This window comes from Macaca fascicularis, chromosome 14 (genome assembly GCF_037993035.2).
Source record: "Macaca fascicularis isolate 582-1 chromosome 14, T2T-MFA8v1.1".
Classification (NCBI taxonomy): domain Eukaryota; kingdom Metazoa; phylum Chordata; class Mammalia; order Primates; family Cercopithecidae; genus Macaca; species Macaca fascicularis.
In genome coordinates, this window is record NC_088388.1 from 113,483,028 (window position 1) to 113,509,789 (window position 26,762).

At 39.2% G+C, this 26,762-nt stretch overlaps 1 protein-coding gene and 1 pseudogene across 1 annotated transcript; one reads left to right on the forward strand and one right to left on the reverse strand.

Moving 5' to 3' along the window:
- Nucleotides 1-676: 676 nt before the first annotated feature.
- On the reverse strand, nucleotides 677-25,745 carry NXPE4 (neurexophilin and PC-esterase domain family member 4). Its single transcript, XM_005579707.4, has 6 exons — nucleotides 25,645-25,745; nucleotides 24,714-24,819; nucleotides 12,349-13,082; nucleotides 11,786-11,847; nucleotides 10,135-10,341; nucleotides 677-1,557 (listed from the first exon to the last, which is right to left on the reverse strand). Exons 2-6 carry the CDS (start codon nucleotides 24,807-24,809, stop codon nucleotides 1,022-1,024), a joined length of 1,635 nt encoding a protein of 544 aa, XP_005579764.2. The 5' UTR covers nucleotides 24,810-24,819; nucleotides 25,645-25,745; the 3' UTR covers nucleotides 677-1,021.
- Nucleotides 13,325-15,384, forward strand: LOC102131418 (histone deacetylase 1 pseudogene; annotated as a pseudogene).
- Nucleotides 25,746-26,762: the final 1,017 nt, after the last annotated feature.

A 26,762-nucleotide genomic window follows, 5' to 3' on the forward strand; every position in this document is an offset into this window, starting at 1 on the left:
GATCACCTTAATTTTTTTTTTTTTTTTTTTTTTTTTTTTTTTGAGACTGAGTCTGGCTCTGTCGCCCAGGCTGGAGTGCAGTGGCCGGATCTCAGCTCACTGCAAGCTCCGCCTCCCGGGTTTACGCCATTCTCCTGCCTCAGCCTCCAGAGTAGCTGGGACCACAGGCGCCCGCCACCTCGCCCGGCTAGTTTTTTTTTTTTTGTATTTTTTAGTAGAGACGGGGTTTCACCGTGTTAGCCAGGATGGTCTCGATCTCCTGACCTTGATCACCTTAATTTAATAAACTCTTCTGAACCTTTTTTGGCCTCTCCAGTCTTTGATTGTCTTGCAACACAAAGTGCTAGGATTACAGGTGTGAGCCACTGCACCCAACCCTCCAAAGTCTTCAAATGATCAACAGCAACAAGACGAAAGACAAACTTCCTGAATTCTAATGCCCCGTGCTTTTACCTGTGTTATCCTATAAACCTGGATGAAAAATACTATTGAATCAGATTAGAGCCTAGTATCAGGAGTTCCTACAGAGAGAGAAAATTTAGAGGTTTTCAGGACCCACGTTTCCTTACTTAGAATCCTCTCTATGACTATGGGAGAATTGCCTCACAAGACTTCTCTTCTGACTTGGAAATTCATCTAGAGCTTGTCTTTAGTGATAGAAATAAACAAACAGGACTGCTTTCTCCAAATATTTATTTTAAAATTACTTTATCACTCTGAATTTTCATGCATCAGAGAGAACTTTTACCCATAGGTATCTTGACTTCCCATTGGTGAAGAGTGGTATGGCTCTGATCAAGAAGGGTAGACTCTTTTCATGAGTGTTTTTAGTTTTACTTTTAAGTGAAAGCCCAGATTAAAAACATCTCATTTAGCTGAATTGGTGGCTTATGGATCAGCCATAATGTAGATTCTCTGCTCTTGCTAGTTGGGAATTCAGAGCCAAACAGCATCTGGCCTGCTAGTAGGCAGTCAATAAATTTTTTTACTTAAGTGAATGAATTTCAGACTTTTGTGTTATTTAACAAATATAGTTTAGCAATATATTAATCTGATTTCCCACTACATGTTGAGGTGGGTGTACATCATTTGTGCCATATGCAATTGTTATATCCCAGGCATCAATGATACTCACACTAAGATCCTGGAAAATGTCCTTTATGATGAGATATTGAATGTAACCATGAAAGTCACTAAATCTTTCTGCATCATTGTACATCTCCCTGATGTTTTCTGTTTTGATGATAACCATAGTGTCTGGGCTTCTCAGAAGAAGACGCTTAATGGCTTTGTGGACATTGAGGGCCCTTCGGATAAAAACATCAATGGGAAAGGGTCTGAAATGCTGGCCCAGGGAAATAACAATGACAGTATTTTTTTCTCCTCCAGTTCTGTCAATGGCACGGGTGAGGTACTCCATCTCTTTGACTGAATAGGTCATTGATCCTACCAAGGGATAACAATGTTTTTGCCACTGGATGTTGATGTTCCTATCCAAATCCACAGCAAGCTGGTGTTGCAATTTTCCAGATTCATGCAGATCCACTGACTTCAGTGCTGATAACAAATAGGCAATCCCAAAATAAAATGAGGATATAGTTACCAAGATTGAGTAGATATAAAGATAGAAGAGATTTAATTGGTATAATTAAATAAGCTAATCATGTCTAATTTATTATAGGTTTAGATGAGGAGATGTTTTTGAAAATTATTTGAACAGTCAAAGTGTTACATAGTTTCTTGGATTAAGATGGTGGATAGGAGGCACGACTAGCTTGCAGCTCCCACTTGGACAGACAGAGCAGCATGTGGAGACTCACATCATGAACTTTTGCTCCAGTAACTACCACAGGAACATACCAGGAAAGTCAGGAGAATCCATAGACCCTTTGAATGAACAGGATCACCACTGCAGCCTCTCTGAGATGCTGAAAAACTGTGTCCCTAGGGCAAGTTTGCATCCTGCCTATAGGATGCTGATGTGCTCTTAAAAGTGCCACCTCCTGGCTGGAGGCCAACCAACACAAAACCAGCACACTAAACAAAAACACAACCAAGGACCCTCACAGAGTCCACTTCACTCCCCTGGTAACTCCGCTGGAGCAGGTGCTGGTATCCAAGGCTGCAAGACCTGAAGATGTGTCACATCACAGGATTCTTTGCAGACATTCTCCAGTACCAACCCAGAGACCAGTAGCTCCACTGGGTAGTGAGACTCAGAAGAGCAAAAACAATCACTACAGTTTGGCTCTCAGGAAGCCCCATTCCTAGGGGAAGGAGGATTAAACCACATCAAGGGAGCACCCTGTGGGACAAAAGAATCTGAATAGCAGCCCTTGAATCCCAGATCTTCCCTCTGACATGTCTACCCAAATGAGAAGAAACCCAAAAACCAATTCTCGTAATACGACAAAACAAGATTCTTTAACTCCCACAAAAGATCATACCAGTTTACCACCAATGGATCTACACCAAGAATAAATCTCTGAATTGTAAGAAAAATAATTTAGAAGGTCAATTATTAAGCTAATCAAGGAGGCACCAGAGAAAGATGAAGTCCAACTTAAATTAAAAACATGATACAGAATATGAAAGGAAAATTCTTCAGTGAAATAGATAGTATAAATAAAAAACAATCACAACTTCTGGAAATCAAGGATACACTTGGAGAAATGCAAAATGCACTGGAAAGTCTCAGCAATATAATTGAACAAGCAGAAAAAAGAACCTCAGAGCTAAAAGACAAGGCTTTTGAATTAATCCATCAAAGACAAAAAAGGATTTAAAAAAAATGAACATATCCACCAAGAAGTCTGGGACTATACTAAATGCCCAAACCTAAGAATAATTGGTATTCCCAAGGAAGAAGAGAAATTTAAAAGTCTGGAAAATATATTAGAGGGACTAATCGAGGAAAATTTCCCTGGCCTTGCTAGAGATCTAGACATCCAAATACAAGAAGCTCAAAGAACACCTGGGAAATTCATCACAAAAAGATCATTGCCTAGGCACATGGTAATCAGGTTATCTAAAGTCAAGAGGAAGGGAAAAAATCTTAATAGCTGTGAGGCAAAGGCATCAGGTAACCTATAAAAGAAAACTTATCAGATTAACAGCCGATTTCTCAGCAGAAACCCTACAAGCTAGAAGGGATTGGGGTTCTATTTTTAGCCTCCTTAAACAAAAAAAATTATCAGCCAAGAATTTTGAATCCAGTGAAACTAAGCTTCATGAATTAAGAAAAGATAATCTTTTCCAGACAAATGCTGAGAGAATTTGCCACTATCAGCCAGCACTACAATAACTACTAAAAGGAGCTCTAAATCTTGAAACAAGTTATCAAAATGCACCAAAATAGAACCTCCTTAAAGCATAATTGTCACAGGACCTATATACAATAACACAATGAAAAAAAAAATCAAGGTATTCAGGCAACAAGTAGCACAATGAATAGAACAGTATCTTATACCTCAATACTAACATTGAATGTAAATGGCCTGAATGCTCCACTTAAAACATACGGAATGGAAGAATGGGTAAGAATTCACCAACCAAGTTTCTGTTGTCTTTAGGAAAGTCACCTGTTAATAACACATAAGGACTCACATAAGCTTAAGGTAAAGGGGTGGAAAAAGATATTCCATGCAAATGGACACCAAAAGCAAGGAGGAATAGCTATTCTTGTATCAGACAAAACAAACCTTAAAGCAACAGCAGATTAAAAAGACAAAGAGGGACATTATATAATGATAAAATAACTAATTCAACAGGAAAATACCACAATTCTAAATATATATGCATCTAACACTGGAGCTCCCAAATTTACAAAACAATTACTAATAGACCAAAGAAATGAGAGATGGCAACATAATAATAGTGGGGAACTTTAACATTCCACAGACAGCACTAGACTGGTCATCAAGACAGAAAGTCAACCAAGAAATAATGGACTTAAACTATACCCTACAACAAATGGACTTAACAGATATTTACAGAACATTCTACCCAACAACTGAAGAATATACATTCTATTCATTAGCACATGGAACATTCTCCAAAGTAGAACATATGATAGGCCACAAAACAAGTCTCAGTACATTTAAGAAAATCGAAAGTATATCAAGTACTCTCTCAGACCGCAGTGGGATAAAATTGGAAATAAACTCCAAAAGGAACCCTCAAAACCAAGCAAATACATGGAATTCAATAACCTGCTCCTGAACGATCATTGAGTCAACAATAAAATCAAGATAGAAATTAAAAAATTATTTGAACTGAACCATAATAGTGATGTAAGCTATCAAAACCTCTGGGATACAGCAAAAGTAATGGTAAGAGGAAATTTCATAGACTTATATGCCTGCATCAAAAAGTCTGAAAGAGCACAAATAGATAAACTAATGTCATATCTCATGGAACTGGAGAAACAAGAATAATCCAAACCCAAACCTGGCAGAAGAAAATAAATAATGAAGATCAGAGCAGAAGTAAATGAAACTGAAACAAAAATAATACAAAAATAAATGAAACAAAAAGCTGGTTCTTTGAAAAGATATATAGAATTGATAGACCATTAGCAAGATTAACTAAGAAGAGAGAAGATCCAAATAAGCTCAATTAGAAATAAAATCAGAGATATCACAACTGATACCACAGAAATACAAAAGGCTATTCAAGGCTACTATAAACACCTTTAAACACATAAACTAGAAAACCTAGAGGGGATAAATTCCTGGAAATATACAACCCTCCTAGATTAAACCAGGAAGATACAGAATCTCTGAACAGACCAGTAACAAACAATGCGGTTGAAATGGTAATAAAAAAATTGCCAATACAAAAAGTTCAGGATAGATTCACAGCTGATTCTGTCAGACATTCAAAGAAAAATTGATACAAATCCTATTCACACTATCTCAAAAGATAGAGAAAGAGGGAATCCTCCCTAAATCATTCTGTAAAGCCAGTATCATCCTAATACCACAACCAGGGAAGGACACAACAAAAAAAGGAAACTACAGACCAATAATATCCCTGATGAACATAGATGCTAAAATCCTCACTAGCTAACCAAATCCAACAGCATATCAAAAAGATAATCCACCATGATCAAGTGGGTTTCATACCAGGGATGCAGGGATGGTTTAACATACGTAAGTCAATAAATGTGATACAACATATAAACAGAATTAAAAACAAAAATCACATGATCATCTCAGTAGACACAGAAAAAGCATTTGAGAAAATCCAGCATCTATTATGATTAAAACCCTCAGCAAAATCAGCATAGAAGGGACATACCTTAAGGTAATAAAAGCCATCTACAATAAACCCCTAGCCAACATAATATTGAATGGGTAAAAGTTGAAAGCATTCCCTCTGAGAACTGGAACAAGACAAGGATGCCCATTCTCACCACCTCTCTTCGACATAGTACTGGAAGTCCCAGCTGGAGCAGTTGGACAAAAGGAAGAAATAAAGGGCACCTGAATCGGTAAAGAGGAAATCTTTTTACTTCCTGTCGCTGATTATAAGATAGTATACCTAGAAAACCGTAAAGACTTATCCCAAAAGCTCGTAGAAATGGTAAATGAATTCAGCAAAGTTTTAGGATACAAAATTAATATACACAAATCAGTAGCTCTCCTTTACACCAACAGCAACCAAGCTGAGAATCAAATCAAGAATTCGACCCCTTTCACAATAGTTGCAATAAAATAAAATAAAATAAAGTAAAATCCTTAGGAATATACCTAGCCAAGGATGTGAAAGACCTCTACAAGGAAAACTACAAAACACTGCTGAAAGAAATTATAGATGACACAAATAAATGGAAACACATCACATGCTCATGGATGGGTAGAATCAATATTGTGAAAATGACCATACTATCAAAAGCAATCTACAAATTCAATGCAATTTTCATCAAAATACCACTATCATTCTTCACAGAACTAGAAAAAACAATTCTAAAATTCATATGGAACCAAAAAAGAGCCCTCATAGCCAAAGCAAGACTAAGCAAAAAGAACAAATCTGGAGGCATCACATTCCTTGACTTCAAACTATACTATAAGGCCATAGTCACTGAAATAGTATGGTACGGGCATAAAAATAGGCACACAGACCAATGGAGCAGAATACAGAACCCAGAAATAAAGCCCAATACTTACAGCCAACTGATCTTTGACAAAGCAAACAAAAACATAATGTTGGGGAAGGACACCCTATTCAACTGTTCAGCAAATGGTGCTGGGATAATTGGCAAGCCATATATAGAAGAATGAAAGTGGATCCTCATCTCTTATCTTATACAAAAATCAACTCCAGATGGATCAAAGACTTAAATCTAAGACCTGAAGCCATAAAGATTCTGGAAGATAACATTAGAAAAACCATTCTAGACATTGACTTAGGCAAAAACGTCATGACCAAGAACCCAAAAGCAAATGCAACAAAAACAAAGATAAATGGATGGGACTTAATTAAACTATAAAGCTTCTGCATAACTAAAGATATAATCAGCAGAGTTAACAGACAACTCACAGAGTGGGAGAAAATCTTCACAATTTATACATTCAACAAAGGACTAATATCCAGAATCTACAAAGAACTCAAAGAAATCAGCAAGAAAAAAACAATTCCATCAAAAAGTGGGCTAAGGACATGAATAGACAATTCTCAAAGGAAGATACACAGATGGTGAACAAACATATGGAAAAATGCTCAACATCACTATCAGGGAAATGCAAATCAAAACCACAATGTGATACCACCTCACTCCTGTAAAAAAGGCCATATTCAAAAAATCAATAGATGTTGGCATGGATGCAGTAATGAGGGAGCACTTTTACACTGTTGGTGGGAATGTAAACTAGTGCAACCACTATGAAAAACAGTGTGGAGATTAAAGAACTAAAAGTAGATCTACCATTTGATATAGCAATCTGACTTCTTGGCATCTACCCAGAAGAAAAAAAATCATTATATGAAAAAGATACTTGTACACTCATGTTTATAGCAGCAGAATTTGCAATTGCAAAAATATGGAACCAGCCCAAATGCCCATCAATCAATGAGAGGATAAAGAAAATGTTTTATTTGTATATATATAATATAAGATGTTATATATATTATATATAAAATGTTGTATATATATAAAATGTTATACACACACATACACACACTATGGAGTACTAGTCAGCCATGAAAAGGAATGAAATAATGGCATTTGCAGCAACCTGGATGGAATGGGAGGCTATTATTCTAAGTGAAGTAACTCAGGAATGGAAAACCAAACATCGTATGTTCTCACTCATATGTGGGAACTCAACTATGAGGATGCAAAGACCTAAGAATGATACAATGGACTTTGGGGACTCGGAGGAAAGGTTCAGGGTTGATGAGGGATAAAAGACTATACTCTGGGCACAGTGTACACTGGTCGGGTGATGGGTGCATCACTATGTCAGAAATTACCACTAAAGAACTTGTCCATGTAACCAAACACCACTGGCTCCCCAAAAACCTACTGAAATAAAAAAATTAAAAATTAAAAAAGTGTATGTAAATGTGAGAGATTATGTTCATGCTACCTTATAGAATCATGTGGAATCTAGTGGAGTGGGGATGGAAAGGTAGTGAAGTAACTTCCTTGGAGGATTATGTGGTCAGTTTTGTAGATATTATTTTTGTACATTTCGTTGACTGTAGACTAAACTCATTTGAGGATAGAGAACGGTACTAATTGATGGTCTTTTCATAAAAAAATATGTAAACCCTATTTCCCCAGCCACTGTTTAAATTCCCTCAAGACTGAAATTATATTCTGTACTTCTGTGTTTCCTTCACATATGCATGGGATAATATTAAGTGCCTTACTATAATAATAAGTATTACTAGTCATTTGTGGAACCCCTTACAATATACAAAGCATTTGTTTGGACTGATCTATCCATTAACCTCAAGGATCCTCTCATGTATATTTAATTGACACATGAATAGAATGAAATGAAGTTCTTCCATTTTCATCATATTAATTAGACTTTTACCAGAACAGCAGGGCTAACTGCCTTGTAGTTAGAACTTTTGAGGAAAATGTGCAGAGAAGGATTATTGATGCTTTGTAACACGGGATTGTCTTAGAAGCAAAAGGCTACGTTTGAAGACTTAACCCAGTGAGGCTGGAAAACAGAGATGCTCTAGGGTAAGTTGGAGGAAAATGGTAGAGCTATTTTCTTCACTCTGCTTCCAACTTACTTCAGTTTTCTTTTCCAAATCACACTCTGGCCATAGAATTTAACTTTTAAGACAATGTACAACAGTTGTTTTTCTATGACAAATTAAAAGATGAGTTGAAGAGGTAGGTAACTCTATAACTCAGTCCTTTATATGACCTAAGAGAATCACTGTTATGGAATGTGATGCTAAAGGCTGTTACTAGACCCTGAATTTTGTAGATGAGGTAATTGAGGTTTCCCTAGGAGTTTAGTCATTTACCAGAGATCACAATTTAAAGCTCTTTGAGTTGACAATTTAAACCTTCTGTTGAGAATTTTTCTTATAACTTAGAACTAAGGCCCTACCAATTTTCCTACTTTTATTGGATCAACTTTCCTTCTAAGTTTGAGATCATGAGTGGCCTCATTTTGGGAAGGCCAGGATGGAGCCACAGCTACTGCATTTCTCTCAGTGATGAGAGCCAGGATCCGGGGTCATAGAGGGACAGCCAATAGTGGTTTTGTAGGTGAGGTTGCTAAGGTCCATTAGCAAATTTGGAGTTATTACTGGTGCACTCTTGGTTTAGTAAATAGAGCAACTGAACTAGGATTTTAGCAATTGGATTCTATTCCTGACCCTTAAATTAAGTAATGATAACAATTGCAATGGCTATTGGTTTTTTGGGCACTTTCTATGTGCCACTACGCCTTGCAATGTGTTAAATACTTTATATCCATTACTTCACTTAATCTTCGATACAAACTTGTATTAGTCTGTTTGCATTGCTATAAAGGAATACCTGAGGCCGGGTAGTTTATAAGGAAAGGAGGCTTATTTGGCTGATGGTTCTGCAGGTTGTACAAGCATGGCATCAGCATCTGTTCAGCATCTGGTGAGGCCAGGAAGCTTTCAGTCATGGCAGAAGGGAAGGGGAGCCAGTGTGTCACATGGTGAGAGAGGGAGCAAGAGAGATGCCAGGCTCTTTTAAGTAACCAGTTCTCACATGAACTGACAGAGCAAGAACACACTCATTACCATGGGGAGGGCACCAAGCCATTCATGAGAGATTCACCTCCATGACCCAAACACTTCCCACTAGGTCCCACTTCTGGTGTTGGAGATCATGTTTGAACATGAGATTTGGAGGGGATAATCATTTAAACTATATCACTATTATTATTCCTGGTTGATTGATGAGAAACACCAGGCAGGGAAAATAAATAACATGCCCAAAGTCATTGTTTCTAAATAGCACAGCCTAGGTCTGTTAGACTCCAAACCCATACTTTACTTGTGCCTACCTGATGCAGTCTATTTCACTTCTGACATCTGTTCTTTTAGGTAATGATGACAGTAATAATACCTTACACAAAAGAGAACTTAACCATGTGAGAAGCAATATTCTAAATGCATTGTATGGATTACCTTATTTTACCAGATAGAAATTCTTTTCATCTTTAGTTGACAGATGAGAAAACTGAGGGATGGAATGGTTATGTAATTTGTTCAGAGTCACCCAGATAGCAGGTAGGGAAGTCAAGTTTTGAACCCAGGCTGTCTGGTTTTAGAATCATACCCTTAATCATTATGCTGGTTCTAGAAGCTGGACAATTTAATATCTTAAGTTATCTTTGGCTCCATCAATAGTTTTCTGAGCCTACTGGGTACATACTGAAGTGTGAATTCTGCAGAGATAGGGATATAGTAAACCTTTTTCTACACTGGTTTCCTTCCAGTTAGATAGCTGTCTTTTTTTTTTAAAGGAAAGATAACAATGCCTTGTGAAAAATTTTGGTGTGTTGTGATTGAAGAATATGAAAAATAAAGAGGCATTTCCCATATTCCCTTCTCCCCTTTGAAATGGAAAAGAAGTTTTTGAAAGGGGTAAGAATTATAACTTAGACTGAGGCATACTGTTGATACTGGCTTTGAAGTATTCCATCCACTGGCGCATCGTGGAATCTCCCATTAGATATATGAGCTTTCCTCTCAGGCATTCCTTCATTTTGACTGTAGCCAAACTACAGGAGACAGGATTCCATGTGTTTCTCCAGACATGCCCACTGGGGATTGTGGATGTCATTCCAACCTTGCATTTCTCTTTCTTTGCAACTGTTTCTTCTGCCAAAGAATCAGTAAGATAGGATCTTCTAAAACATCAAATTACCCATCAGTATTTATTAAGAGCCTTCTATCCTCTAAGTATCCTAAGAGGGGGTAAGGGTGGTGGTAATGGTGGAAAAAGTCTTATTGAAGTATTCTCTTAATGGAACAGATTTTTTTTTTTTTTAATAAAAATTTTTCTGTGATGTGAATTTCCTAAATAATGTGCATTAATGTTCATTATAAGAGTATATGTTTCCTCCTAGAAAAGAATGGCTTTCTGGAGGAAAATTTAAGTATTTTCTAGCCTTTCTATGAAAGTAAAGTCATGAATTCTTGCATAGGAATGGAAGCTCAATTATCCTATCATTTTAGCTCACTTTACCCCTAAGTTTGTCACACTGTAAGTGTCTTAAATGCCACTATCAAAATACAAATCCTTTGAGTTAAATAAAGGTGACATAAAAAATACTAACAACCAGTTTGACTTGGGAACTGGCCAATCCAAATGAATATGGCTATAGGCTGTACAGTATCTTGGAGGTCCAAGATGGGCCAGGGATTAACCCCTCAGTCTTGGAGGGGTTTAGAAGAGTCTTGGAATCCAAGTGTTGAGGTCGCCATGATGGTGAGGAAGCCATGATGGTGAGGAAGCCATGATGGTGAGGAGCCCATGGCAGGTTTGGGGCAGTGATTATTAATCAACCGAGAGAAGTAGTTTAATATTTTAATAACTGGTATGCGTGTACTCGTGTATGTGTAGTGAAAAACAACATTTCTATATCTAGGTACGTATTTAGACTTCAGTGTAGATAGGTTTATTAGTGATTAGCAAGGCTTTCTTTCTTTTTTTTTGTGATTAGCAAGGTTTTAATGCTGAACTTGCAGAGACATAAAAGCTCTTGCCTTGAATCATTTTAGATAGGAGTTTCCTAGGCTATTTGGATTCAAAGAAATTGGAGAGTAATTAGTAAATATAAGTGTGGAAGTTCTATTTTGTATGCTAACAATTGTTTGAAAGGTGGCAAAGATCCAGAGGGAAGGATTATAATAAATTGACACCCAGATGGCAGGTTGGAAACCTCTAGATGGTGATGGGCTAGTGGTGATGTGGGAAGAGGTGATGGCAGTGGTATGAAGAGGGGTGTTGTGGTGAGGTAAAGAACTAGGTACAGAATTGGGAAAGAGTTAACACTTAAAGGTTATTGTATAAATCGGGCAGGGAATTCACTGACTGACAAATAGACTGATGATGAGAGTTACAGTTACTAAAATAGGCTTATGATATCCCGGTGATTCAATTATTCACTCACCTAGATAACTGGTGTCTTGGCCAACCTTAGATAAGCCAGATGAACAGAGTGCTGATAGGACTGAAACAGTGAACAAATCCAGTAGAAAGAAAAAACCCTTTAAATGAGTCTAAAACTAGGCACCACCCACCAAACACAGGAGTACTTACTGTTGCATTTGGAGACACTAATCGTATTGAATTTTTCCATAATCTCTACACCCACATTTGACCTTAAAGACACAAATACAGAAATTAATCTGTGGGTGGCCTCAAATCAGGAAACATACAGAAACTAGATTATCCAGTGCCTCAGTTATTTCTTAGAGATAAGTCAATTATTATGCCTACAGTTTCAGGCCATTTAGTAAATTTCCATTTCTTTGCCTATTAGGCTATGGGATACAGTTACCCGGAAGGCATGTAAGAGGATTTATTGAGATGCAGAAAAAATGTATTAGAGCATACACACATATACAAATGTGCATTTCTCATTTTCTTTTAGTTTTTATTCTGTATATATTTTTATCTCATTGATAAGAATTAAATATTCAAAAAGTTTGTGGATTACTAGAGAATGGGCACTGTCTCTAAATGAATTCACAGATCCTTTCCCAAAAGGTTCTTACTAAAGACACCCAAAATTGATGCACTCACAAGACTTTTCTTTGGATCAGTATATAGGCCAAATCACAATATTTGCACACGTAGTCTCAAGAAGTAATTATTTTTACCTTTCAAAGAGGCTCTTTTCTTGTTTGCTAAGATAAGAAACTTTCTTGTTCTCAGAATGCATATGAGTGAGTGCAGCACAGGGCATGTGTTGAGGCCTCACACAGTAGAAGGCTTCTTGGTCTCTGTTGTCCAGGTACTGGCACAATTCAGCATTTGTGTTTAGGATCAGGCCACATTCAGAGTGGACTTGGGAAGTGCCATTGACGAACTGGCCAATGAAGATCACCCTGTCATAGCCTTGGTTCCTTGCACTCCAGAGTGCTGACACCCCTTCACTGGGGTGGATGAGCAGCAGAGACAGGGAGACCTGGCCCTCCCAGAATAGAGTGAAGCTGACCAGGTAGGTACCATTGTTGAAGTCAGTCACCTTTCCCGAAGCACCTGCCATCAGGGCTGGGGAGGACATCCTGGCCCTCAGGAAATCCCCACCATATTGCTTCCTGTGTCCCAAGTGGTCCCTCATTTCCAGCAGGATGTCCAGCTGGTCTCCCCTGCAGTACGTATCTCGAGGGTTGAGGATGGTGGCTGTGCTGTGTGTGGCGCTGGTAGTGGTGTTCATGTGGGTGAAAGGTCTGGGTGGGATCTGCTGATCTAGTTTTTCTATGATTTCCTTTATTCTGAGTTCAGTCTCTGTTAGTGGCTTTAATGGTATCAGTGGTGCTTTAAGGAATAAGGACTTTATGGAATTGTTCCAGTGATGGAGGGAGATGGGTAAGTTTAGAGCAGACCAAATCTGAAATGACAGCAAATGTGATATGAGATGGATAAATTTAAAGCATACCTGAGCTGAAATGAGAGGAAGTGTAACATGCTATGAAATTAACCTGTTCCTAGTTCTGTTCCTGTCATTTTTACTTATTATGATTTTCAATATTTATTTACATGCTATTGTCAATGTTATTTAAATTATCCAATAAGAAGACATAGAACGGAGAATGACTGACAGGAGGGACAGAGGGACAGGAGGTGAGCAAGATGGCGCAAAGGCAGGGCACCAGGAGGAAAGTCTGTTACTACTATGATAGGGATATTGGAAATTACTATTATGGACAAGCCCACCCAAGGAAGCCTCACTGAATCTGCATGACTCACAGTTTGCTGCTCAACTATGGGTTCTACTGAAAAATGGAAACCCTCCCCCTCACAAAGCCAATGCTGAGGAGATGACCAAGTACCACAGTGATTACTGCATTAAATTATTGTGCTCCATCTGTCCAGATTACGTGTCCAAGCACAGCAAGCAGATGCGGGGATTTAATGTTAGTGAGGACTGTCCAGTATCTGATGGCCTGTTTGACTTCTGTCAGTTGTCTACTGGTGGCTCTGTGGCAAGTGCTGTGAAACTTAATAAGCAGCAGATGGACATTGCTGTGAATTGGGCTGGGGGCCTGCACCATGCAAAGAAGTTCAAGGCATCTGGCTTCTGTTATATCAGTGATACAATCTGGGCCACCCTGGAACTGCTAAAGTATCACCAGAGGGTGTTGTATGTTGATGTTGATATTCACCATGATGATGGCATGGAAGAGACCTTCTATATTACAGGCCAGGTCAGGACTGTGTCCTTTCATAAATATGGAGAGTACTTCCCAGGAAATGGGGACCTATGGGATATTGGGACTGGCAAGGCAGATATTATGCTGTTAACTGTCTGCTCCTAGATGGGATTGATTATGAGTCCTGTGAGGCCATTTTGAAACTGGTCATGTCCAAAGTAATAGAGATGCTCCTGTCTAGCGTGATGGTCTTATGGCATGTCTCAGATGCCTTGTTTAGGGATCAGTTAGATTGCTTTAATCTGACCATGAAAGCGCATGCCAAGTGTATGGAATTTGTCAAGAGCTTCAACCTGCCTATACTGTTGATGGCAGAAGGTGGTTACACCATTTATAACGTTGCTCAGTGCTGGAAATAAGAAATAGCTGTGGCTCTGGATATGGAGATTTCTAATGAGCCTTCATACAATGACTAGTTTGAATACTTCAGACCATATTTCAAGCCCTACATCAGTCCTTCCAATATGACTAACTAGAACACTAATGAGTACCTGGAGAAGATTAAATAATGGCTGTTTGAGAACCTAGTGATGCAGCCCCATCCATCTGCAGTCCAAATGCAGGTGATTCCTGAGGATGCTGTCCCTCAAGAGGGTGGCATTGAGAATGAAGAAGACCCTGACAAGCATCTCCATCTGTTTCTCTGACAGACGAATTACCTGTGAGGAAGAGTTCTTCGGTTCTGATGAGGAGGGAGAGGGTGGCCGCAAGATCTCTCCCATCTTCAGAAAATCCAAGAGGGTTAAAACAGGATGAAAAAGAGAGACTCAGAGATGAAGAAAGAAGTCACAGAAGCGGAGAAAAACAAAGGAGAAGAAGCCAGGAGCCAAAGAGGTCAAGGACCAGGTCAAGCTGGCCTGAGGAAAGCTCTCCAGCTCTGGCTTCCTGCCTAGTCCCCAATCTTTCTCTCCCAAACCCTCAGATTTTATGTTTTCTATTTCTCCAGGTATTCATATAAAATTTATTAAATATAAATAGTTCCAGGGACTAGACAGAAATCAAGACCCTGAGCCCAGGGCAGCTGTGCTGGGTGATCTCTTCTAGGAGCTGCCTTGCCACCCATCCCTCCGCAGGTCTTAACTCCGAAGCATAAAAGGTGCCAGGTCTGGATGAAAGGAATACTTTTGTGCAAACATGAGACAAAATACTGAAATGCCAAGTTCCTGCTTAGTAGCTTTGGAAAGGTGCCTTTATTGCGCATTCTAAAAGGGGTGGGTCTTCAAGGATGCCCTGTTCTTTTCAGGCTCCTAAAGTAACATCAGCCATTTTTAGTTCGGTTCCATTCTCATACCTTCTCACTGGCCTCAAGTGAGCGAGAAAACTCACACTGACTGCTATCTGTCTTCCCCAAGTTCTGCAGGTGGAGGATGGTAGGCTAGTGTCCTGCCCTCCTCCACCTGCAGAATTGGGGGAGTTTTGAGATACTGTTTTTATCTTTGTGAGACTGTAATAAAATGGTATATTTCTATACTCCCTGCCCCAAAGACATAGAATGGTTGAGTAGATTATAAAAAAACAAGACCCAATTCTATCCTTCTGCAGGAGATTCACTTCATCTTTAAGGACACATATAGACTGAAAGTGAAGTAATGGAAAAAGATATTCCATGCAAATGGAAACCAAAAGAGAGCAGGAATCACTATATTTATATCAGATACATTGGACTTTAAGTCAAAAACTGTAAAAAGAGAAAAAGAAGGTCATTATGTAATAATAAAGGGATCAATTCATCAAGAGAAATATATATATAAATATATATATATACACATTTAACATTCAGAACACCTAAATATATAAAGGAAATGAAACAGGAGCTAGAAAGACATTATTTAGGTAGACAGTGAGGGTAAAGGAGTCCTTGGCAAGGCTTCCCTTTTTAACAAAAAGGAGCCCCCAAGTCATTTCTTTTCTAACAAAGAGCAGCCCAGAAAATCAAGCTGCAAACATAGATAAGCAAGCTGAAAGCTTGTATGGTGAATGCTGGCAGCTGTGTCAATAGAAAAGGGCTAACTGAGGGCCAGGCATGTTCAACATGGAGGCCCCATCTTCCATTTTCTTTGTCACAATGTGTACAGTAAAAAAGCAGGCAACATGGAGCTGGCCAGGTAGAGAATCCATCTGCATAATAAAAGATTAGAGTGGGACAGCCAACTTCTTCACGTGCTATGCAAATGGCACACCTGGTCTGACCAATCTTTCTTGCCCTATGTAAATCAGACACTACCTCCTCAAGCTCATCTATAAAATCTCCTGCACTTCACTGTGGACCAAAAGACCCACTCAAGACCCCTCTCTCTACAGAAGAGAGCTTTTCTCTTTGTTTTGCCTATTAAACCTCTGCTCATAAACTCATTCCTTGTATGTCCATGTCCTTGATGTGAGACAATGAACCTTGGGTATTATCCCAGATGAACAATGCCGTTTCATTGTGGGGGCCCACCTGGGATCTGAGGAAGATTCATTGGAAGGGTGAGTGTAGGAGTGGACCCCAACTCCTTCATTTCAAGGCCATCTGCTCTCCATTTTTAAAATCAAACCAAATACTGGGCCCTCAATCAGCCATTTAAAAAGTTAGCATGGCTACCAGCCTTACAAGACTCAGGGGACAGACTTGCCAGGGAGAACTTAGCTATTATCTCCCTGTGTCCTCAGGGTGCTGGGAATGTTGACTTTGCTTCTAATTGGTTTCCTTTTACAGAGAGCCTAGCTGTCATGTGGGGCTGGAAGAGGTCAAGAGGCACTGAAGGTTCCTGGCCAGGGAGACACCTTGGTGTTACCCGAAGGCTTCTGGACTAATTCCAGCCTCCAACAGCCTGGTGGATGATGGCAACAGGATCTCCAAGCCTTTTCTATTGCAAATTTTCTCCTTTCCTATCTGCAAATTCCATGTCTCCTACCCTCTCTCTATATGCAATACTTTGACAATTTTTACAATTCAGTAAAGTAATCCTGTTAGGCAAGATCAGGAAATGCTATAGTACCTGGGAATATAGCTCATGGGATTACTGTTTTTGTGATTTTCTAGGCAGAGAGGGCGTCCTTCCCTCCCCCACACCCCCTGTGAACATCTTTCTCTTTACCCTTGGTCTGGAGAGCACATTGTATTTCAAGGTCAACAGTACCACCTAGTAAAGTAGGAACCCTATCCCATTAGGCATATTATTGACCATTTGCCAAAACACTCTTAGCTTCCCAATTCTTGCTTTTTGTGCCCCTCTACTAGAGACCAGGCTTTATGCTCCTTCTGTGAACAAGAAAACTCTGCCTTCAACAATGAGGAGAAAAAGGTCCTCCAAAACCAAATTTTAGTCTCAACACGGTCCCATCAGCAGGAAAACCACCATTTGATTCCTATGTTCTTTTAAAGCACCTATTCTGCCTCCACTTAAAATGGTATTTAAATAGTAAGGGGAATTTAATTCTGGAAGTTAACCAGAGCCACTGCCTAAGAATAAATATTTTAGTACAGGCCATAATAGCAAATTGTACGGCTCAAACCTGCATTCTCTCTCCGTTAAAGGGCATTGCCCAAATGTAAGTGTAACACAGTCTCTCTCGAGATCCATTTATTGGGAGTCATGCAGATCACACAAGTCTAGGAAGTCAAAGGGAAATCACCAGCAGAGGACTAGAATCACGTGGGTGAGCATGACTAATCCCAATTGATTGGTTCCTTTGGTTTCATTGCTGAGGGTTATGCCTGCATCAGTGGATGGCACCTTTAAAGGATGCCAAGGCTCAGGGAGCCAAGGAGGGAAAACAGTTGGGGGGATGCCCTCTACTGTCTTCCCCTCCACCCTAGGCCTTTCCAAAGGAAAGGAAGGTGACTAAAGGGACATCTTTTTTCTTGCTTCTCTTTCTAGATGAATAACAGACTATCTTTGGTCTGCACTCCTCTGGAGTGCTTTCTGAAGCACTGAGATTCCTTTGACCCCAAGACTCTGAAGAAAAAGTGGCTCATTTTCTTTTGCACAAGGGTGTGGCCCTCTTACCATCTTCAACCAGCCTGGCCTACAGAGGGGAGCCTTGGTTTTAATACTATCCAACAATTAGATGTTTTCTGTAGACGGGATGGCAAATGGTCAGAGATCTCTTATGTACAGGCTTTCTTCACCCTGTGAGACAACCCAGAACTTTGCAAGCATTGCACAATCAGCTCAGCTCTTTCAGCAGTCATATCAGGAGGACCCAATGGGAATGATTCTCCAAAACTAGAGAAGCAACCTCCAGGGGAACTATTTGAGGCAAGTATTGAGTGTCTAGGCTCTTCTTGTCCTCCCTCTCTGAGGCCCCCTCCAGCTGTGCCATCAGGTCCTTCAGCTCCACCATTTCCAAAACTCCCCACTACCCCAGCTTCACTCTTAACCCTTACAGGATATGCTCAATGGAGGTGATGTCACTAGGGTTCCCTTCTCATTGCAGGATCTTAGGCAAATAAAGGGAGACTTAGGCCGATTTTCTGATGACCCTGATAGGTATATAAAAGCTTTCCAAAATTTAACTCAGGTGTTTAACCTCTCATGGAGGGATGTTATGCTGCTCCTAAGCCAGACCCTAACTGCAGCTGAAAAACAGGCAGCTCTGCAGGCAGGAGAGAAATTCGAAGATGAACAGTATGTCTCCTATAGTAGGCCAAAAGGGAAAAAAAGAAAATAGGGAAAGTGAAGAAATAGGGGAAGCATCATTCCCAATAGGAAGAGAAGCACTACCTCTTGACCACCTTGTTTGGAACCCCAGTGACATTACAGATGAATAGAAAAGGAAATACCTTTTAATGTGTATATTGGGGGGCCTATGAAGAACTAGGGCCAAACCTCTTAAGTACTCTAAACTGTCCATGGTAAACCAAAATCCAGAAAAGAATCCCACAGCCTTTATGGAAAGGCTGAAAGAGGCACTAATAAAACACACCTCCTTGTCCCCTGATTCAGTTGAGGGACAGCTCATTCTAAATGACAAGTTTATTACACAGGCAGCTCCCAATATTAGAAGGAAACTACAGAAGTAGGCTATAGGGCCAGACAGCATTTTGGAGAATCTCCTGAGGGTGGCCACCTTGGTCTTTTATAGTAGGGACCAGGAAGAGGCCCAGAAAAAAGAGAGGAAACACAAGAGAAGGACTGAGGCTATGGTAGCTGCTTTGCAGGCTTACAAAGTCTGGGATCCCTGAGGTGCATCTGTGAGTTGCTATCAATGTGGGAAGTCAGAGCACTTTAAAAAGGAGTGCCCAGGAAGCAAGAAGAAGCCACCTCAACCCTCTCTAGCCTGTGACGAGGACCACTGGTGATCAGACTGCCCCCAGAGATGGAGGTCAACAGGTTCAGAACCAGTCTGAGAGATGGTCCAGTAGGACTGGACTGATGGGTCCCGGGGCTCAAGCCCTGGCTCCAGTGGCTCAAACTGCCATTACAGCACAGGAGTCCAGGTAATTCTGGAAACTGAAGGAAGGAAGGTGGACCTCCTTCTGGACACCAGAGCCAGCCTCTCTTTTCCCCTCTATAATCGAGGCCTACCCTCTTCCCATAGCATGAGAGGTGAGGGGTGTCTCAGAAAAACTCTAATCTGATATGTCTTTCTCAACCCCTTAATTGCAGTTGTGGGGACATATTTACATGTGCCTTTTTAATCATGCCTGAAAGTCCCACTCCTTTATTAGGTAGAGACATTCTAGCTTGCATGGGGGCCAGCCCCAGGAAAAACTCTTTTTCTCCTCCAGTGGAAGCTAATATCAATCCAGAAGTCTGAGCAACTCAAGGAAGAATAGGTTGAGCTGTAACCACTATTGTCTGGATCTATCCTAATGATCCCACTTTTTTTCCTAATCAGAGACAATATCGCCTAAAGCCAGAAGCTAAGAAAGGGCTAGAAGCCATTATTAATAACCTGAAGATGCAGGGCTTCCTTAAACCCTGTAACAGTCCCTACAACACCCCAATATTAGGAGCACAAAAACCCAATGCAGAATGGAGGTTCATTAATAAGGCTATAGTCTCAATCCATCTGGTAGTACCTAATCCCTATACCTTGCTAATCCAAATACCTGCGGGAACTAAATGGTTTACAGTCCTAGATTTAAAGGATGCCTTTTTCTGCATACTGTTACATCGTGACTCTCAATACCTGTTTGCCTTTGAAGAATCCCTCTGGCCAAACTGCCCAGTTAAAATGCATGGTGCTGCCTCAGGGATTTTGAGATTATCCCTCATTTGTTTAGACAGAAGCATTGTCAAAGGACCTCTCTGAGTTTTCCCATCCTTAGGTAAGGGTCTTGCAATATGGGATGATATACTGCTCTGTGCCCCAACTGAGGAAACCTCTTGGGAAGGCACTAAAGCTCTTCTTAATTTCTTAGCTGACAGAGCATATAAGATTTAAAAATCTAAGGTCCGACTTTGCAAAACCTTGGTAAAGTACCTTGGTTTGGTGCTTCTGAAAGGATCAGAGCATTAGGGGAAGAAAGAATTAAGCCCATTTCCTCCTTCTCCCTCCCTAAAATCCTCAAGCAACTGACAGGATTTTGGGGCATTACAGGATTTTGCAGGCTATGGATAACTGGGTATGATGAGATAGGTCATCCTCTATATCACTTCATAAAAGAAACTCAAGTGGATAAAACTCATCTCCTAACCTGGAAACCTAAAACTCAAAAGGCCTTTAGCCAGCTAAAGCAGGCCTTACTTAAGGTACCAACCCTCAGCCATCGTGTAGGGAGGACCTTCAATCTTTATGTATCAGAAAGGAAAGGAATGGGAATGGAAATTTTAATTCAGGCCTGAGGACCAGCCTAACAACTAGTGGGCTACCTGAGTAAGAAACTTGATTTGGTGGGTGAAGGATGGCCAGCATGCCTCTGAGCAATGGCCATGTTGGCCCTACTGGTACTAGAGGTCACCAAACTATCCCTGGGAAAATGGCTTAACTGTTTATGCCCCATATAATGTAGCAGGATTGCTGTCTTTTATGGTGAACCTTTGGCTAACAGACAGTTGGCTCCTAAAATATCAGGCTGTGCTGTTAGAAGGGTCAGCAGTTCAGTTAAAAACTTGTTCTTGCCTAAACCCAGCCACTTTCCTCCCCAAGAAAACTGGGGAACCTGAACATGACTGTGAGCAATGCCATGTTGTGGTACAGATCTATGAAGCCAGGGAGAATCTCAGGGAAACTGCCCTAGAAAATCCAGACTGGACCATCTTCACAGATGGCAGTTCCTTTGTAGAGCAAGAAGCCCGTAAGGCAGAATATCCAGTAGTCAACTCTGAATGATATTATTGAAAGTGCACCTCTCTATCCAGGCGTAAGTGCTCAACTAGCTGAACTGATAGCTCTTACAAGAGCACTTGAATTAAGCAAGTGAAAGGTAGCTAACATTTACATTGACTCCAAGTATGCTTTTTTAGTTCTCCATGCTCATGCTACCATTTGGAAGGAAAGACACTTTCTTACCACTAATGAATCTACTATAAATTACCACCAGGAAACTAACAGATTATTATCCTCAGTTTTCCTTCCATGAGAGAGGTAGCAGTGATGCATTGTAAGGGACATCAGAAGGGAACAAAAGAAATAGCTGAAAGAAACAAGTTAGCAGATCAGGCAGCCAAGTCAGCAGCAAGAAAGCCTCATGGCATCAACTTGAAGCCCCTCTAACCTGGAAAGGCTCCATAAAAGAAATTAAGCCTCAGTACTCCCCTGCAGAAATAGAATGGGCCATTTCTCAAGGGTTTACTTTCCAGCTCTCAGGATGACTACAGTCAGAATATGGCAAACTCCACTTGCCAGCCTCCAGCCAATGGAAAGTCCTTAAAATCTTTCACCAAATGTACCTCGAAACAATAAATTCCTCATGGAATTCCAGACCCCTGTATGATGTTTGCTAAAAGTAGTGACCTACAAATCTGTGGGTGAACAGGATATGTTTGGACTGACAGCCTTTGATGCAAGGATTATCTGAGATATTGACCAGGGTATATTATGTCCCTAATTTTTTGAAAGTCCATTTGTCAGGTGGACCCTTCTCATTTAACAAAAATCATATAATCATCTCAATAGAAAAGGCATTTGATAACATTCAACTTCGCTTCAGATAAAAATATCTCAACAAATTAGGTATGGAAGAAATGTACCTCAAAACAATAAAATCCATGTATAACAAATCCACAGCTAACATCACATTCAATGTGGAAGAGTTGAAAGCCTTCTGAGATCTGGAACAGATAGTGTTGACCGCTTTTTACCAGTTTCATTCAACATAGTATTGGAAGTCCTAGCCAGAGCTAGGACTAGAAGAAAATTAAGTCAGAGAAATAAATAAAGGGCATACAAATTGGAAGGAAGGAAGTTAAATTGTCCCTGTTTGCAGACCACATAAATTTATATTTAGAAAACCCCATAGACTTCAATGAAAAACTGTCAGAACTGATTTTAAAAACTCAGTAAAGCTGTAGGATACAAAATCAACATAAAAAAATCAGTAACATTTCTATACACCAATACCAAACAACCTGAAAAAAAATCAAGAAAGCAATTTCATTTACAGTAGCTACAAAAAAAAAAAAAATCCTAGGAATAAATTGATCTAAAGAGATGAAAGATCTCTACAGTGAAAACTACAAAACATTGATGCAAGAAACTGGAAAACACACACACACACACACACACACACACACATACACATACACACACACAAAATAGAAAGATATTCCATGTTCATGGGCTAGAAGAATAAATGTTAAAATGTTCAGACTACTAAAAGCAATCTACAAATTCAAGGCAAACCCTATCAAAATACTAATAATATTCTTTGTCAACATAGCAAAACAATCTTAAAATCTGTATGGAAACAAGATCCAGAATAGCCAAAGCTTTTCTGAGCAAAAAGAACAAAGCTGAAGGCATTATATTACCTGACTTCAAAATATACTACAAAGTTATAGTAAACAGTGTTATACTGGGATAAAAATAGTCACATAGACCAATGGAACACAATAGAGAACACACAAATGAATCCACATATTTACAGTCATCTGGATTTTTGACAAAGTCATCAAGAACATACAATGGGGGAACAAAAGTATTTAAAATAAATGGTGCTGGAGAAACTGAATATCTATATGCAAAATAATGATATTAGACCCTTTTCTCTCACCATATACAAAACTCAGTTAAAAATGAATTAAATACTGATGTGTATGACCCAAAGTATGAAAATACTAGAAGAAAACATAGGGAATACTGTTCAGGACACTGGAGTAGCCAGAGGATTTTTGGATAAGACCTCAAATGCACCGAGAACAAAAGCAAAGATAGACAAATGGGATTATATAAAACTGAAAACTTCTTCACAGCAAAAGAAGCAATCAAGTGAGTGAAGAGTTAACCTCCAGAATGGGAGAAGATATTTGCGAACTATCCATCTGACAAGGGATTACTATCCAGAATATACAAGGAACTCAACCAACTCTATAGCAAAAAAAAATCTAACAATCCAATTAAAAAATGGGCAAAAGATCTGAATAGACACTTACCAGAAGAAGATATACAAATGGCAGTCAGGTATATTACAAGGTGCTCAACATCATTGATCATTAGAGAAACACAAATCAAAACTACAATGTAATATAATCTCACTCCTGTTAAAATGACTTTTATCCAAAAGACAGGTAGTAACATATGCTAGTGAGGATGTGGAGAAAAGGGAACCCTTGTACACTGTTGGTGGGAAAGTAATTAGTACACCACTATAGAGAACAGTTTGAAGGTTCCTCAAAAAACTAAAAATAGAACTACCATATGATCCAGCAATCCCACGGCTAAGTATATACCCAAAAGAAAGGAAATCAGTATATCCAAGAGCTACTTGCACTCCCGTGTTTATTACAGTACTAATTACAGTAGCCATGATTTGTAAGCAGCCTAAATGTCCATCAACAGACAAATACACAAAGAAAATATGGTATACATACATAATGGAGTAGTATTCAGTTATAAAAAGAACAAGATTCTGTCATTTGCAGCAACATGGATGGAACTGGAGGTCATTATGTTAAGTGAAATAAGCTAGGCACAAAAGACAAACTTTGCATGTTCTTTTTTATTTGTGGAAGTTAATAATTAAAACAATTGAACTCATGGAGATAGAGAGTAGAATGACGGCTACCAAAGGCTGGGAAGGGTAGTGGGGGCATGGAGGTGAAGTGGGGCTAGTTAATGAGTACAAAAATATGATTAGACAGAATGAATAAGATCTAGTATTTGATAGTATAACAGGGTAACTACAATCACCAATAATTTATTTTACATTTAAAAAATAGCAAAAAGAGTATAATTGTATTGTTTGTAGCACAAAGAAAAGATAAACTCTTGAGGCAATGAATACCCCATTTACCCTGATGTGATTACTATGTATTGTATGCTTGTATCAAAATATCTCATCTACCTCATAAATACATACACCTACTTTGTACCCACAAAAATTAAAAATTAAAAACAAACAAATAAAACCCAAAAATACAGATATTCTGTTCTTCAGATGTTCCCTTAAAGAAAGTAAAAAGATGAGGTAAGCATTGCAAGAAGATAAGTGCAATGCATTTATTTGTGACAAAGAAAGAATGTGTATGTGTGAACACACACACAGTATTTATCCTCTCACATATTGCTTAATGATTATCAGGTATGTTGTTTGGTATCTAGCTGTTGAAACTCCCCTCCTATGATCTACAAGTCTTGTAGTTTAGCCTTTCCTAGAACAGATGAGGTAACAAGCAAAAATAAGCTTTTGTAAACCACATAAATAAAGCATTTCCTACCTTTGTGGAGTTCTGGAAAACTGTAAAAGCGATCCAGGAGGCTAATATAAACAACAGTGCCCACAGCGACTTATAATTTATCATACTTATTTTCATGATTAGGATCCTACAAGAGACAATACAAAAACAAGCACAAAAACATACAACAAAACAAAACAGAAAAGCAAACAAACGTTGGAAACATTTGAAATTTTTTTGACTCATGATTACTTTTTAGCCTCACATAAATAACTCCCAGAAGTAAACCTTCACCCTCCAAGCTGTACTTGGTATCTCCCAGGTGCTCTCTTTTAGCTATCTGCTTGTACATTCTACAGAACAAATATTTCATGGAGCCCACAGTGAACTTTAAGAAATCGAGCAGCTAAGGGCCTGAAGTATGCAAGCTTGCTTGTGTCTAGATGAAGTCTCCAGACTATTTGCCACCTATCAGGTTCCCTGTTCTATTCCCTTAAACTCAAGGGCAGACACAAAATACTCCAGCAAATATTGACACCGAGAACCACATGATTATAGTGCCTGTTGAATATAAATTAGTTTTTCTGTTTCATTAATGCCAATCTGTTAATACGTCCTCGTTTTCTGTTTTGGCAGGCTTTCTAGCACCTCTGAAGCTTGAAAAGAATTATTTTAAAACATTTCTTACTTAAAAAACAATTCAGGCCTTATCAGTATTTTTCTATGATTTGTCTTAACATTTCTCTTTGCACTGGAATTCCAAGTTCTCTTTTAACTTGGAACTTTAAACTTTAACATCAGATTGCTTGAATGCTGCCCTTCTAAAACTTTCCATCCCTCAAAATTTACCATCCTGTAGAAGCACCTTTCACCCCAGGTCTCTAGTTTATACATGGGCATTAGACATTTCTGCACCCGAAAATAAATGTTATACTTTTCCCTCACCCCCCCAATTTTACAAATATTTTCATACCTTTAGTTTGAAGACTGTTCGATCCCATACATAGACTCTCTGGCGAGCTAGGAGTTGAGGATTTCTTCTGAAGCCACCAGTGTGCTACTGGCATACCTCTCCTTTGTACCACAATAAACTGCAGATATAAGTTACAGTTTGTTTACCTTTAGCATGGATTCACAACCTTTTGCTTGTTTCAGCTAAGACAGAAGCGTCAGCTATGTCAACTCCACCTTAAGGAGGGGCCTGGATCACAAACTGTAGTTATTAGCTCAAGCAGAGGCAGGAAGGAGAAATGAAGTGTTCTGCATAGTAGGCTATATGATTTCAAATTCCTAAAGTTTTATGAGTCTAATTCTAGTTACAATAAATAACTGACGAGAAAAAGAGTGTTGGATAAATAATTGTATTTAGTTAATACAATTTGATAAATATTATAGTTACAATAAATAACTGATGAGAAAAAGAGCCAGAAGTTTGAATGATGGAGAGTAATTGTCAACCGAAAGTCAAACTTTCTAGTTTCCATCTGAGCATTATCATCAAGACCCAGTTGGCAGGATTCAAGTGCATATTATCTCATACATAGTAGGTTGCAATACAGTTTGCTGAATTGAACTAAAAGAACCTCAAATATAACATAGGGAAGACAATAATATTAATTGCATCTGAGACTAACAGAGTGAAAGCTTATAGTCATGGGTTTGAATCCATCTGGGATTTGTATTCTTGATCTGATGAAAACAGTGCTGGAAATAGCAGGCACCCAGACAGCTGCACCAGTGCCCACAGGAAGCAGTAACTGCTGGCCCTGTGGCTCCCTCCATGGGTTTATTACTGCTGCCCTACACAGGAGGGTAAACTTATTTAAGCATGCCCATCAATCTTTCCAGTCTTATGTTTTTAAAAAGATGGAATCAAGACCAATTTCACAACTGGTCTTCTTGTTTCAGATCTTGAAATTCTTCCAACATCTTTGGTCCTGTTCTACCAAATTCGCTTTAACAATACTTCTTTATGTCTTTACATGATGACCTTTGGAAAAGCTGTTTTAACCTTATAAAACTGGGTCTATGATTGTCAAATTTTTCACTGAGGAGCCTGTAATAAGGAAAAAGTATTTGCAGTGGGTTTGG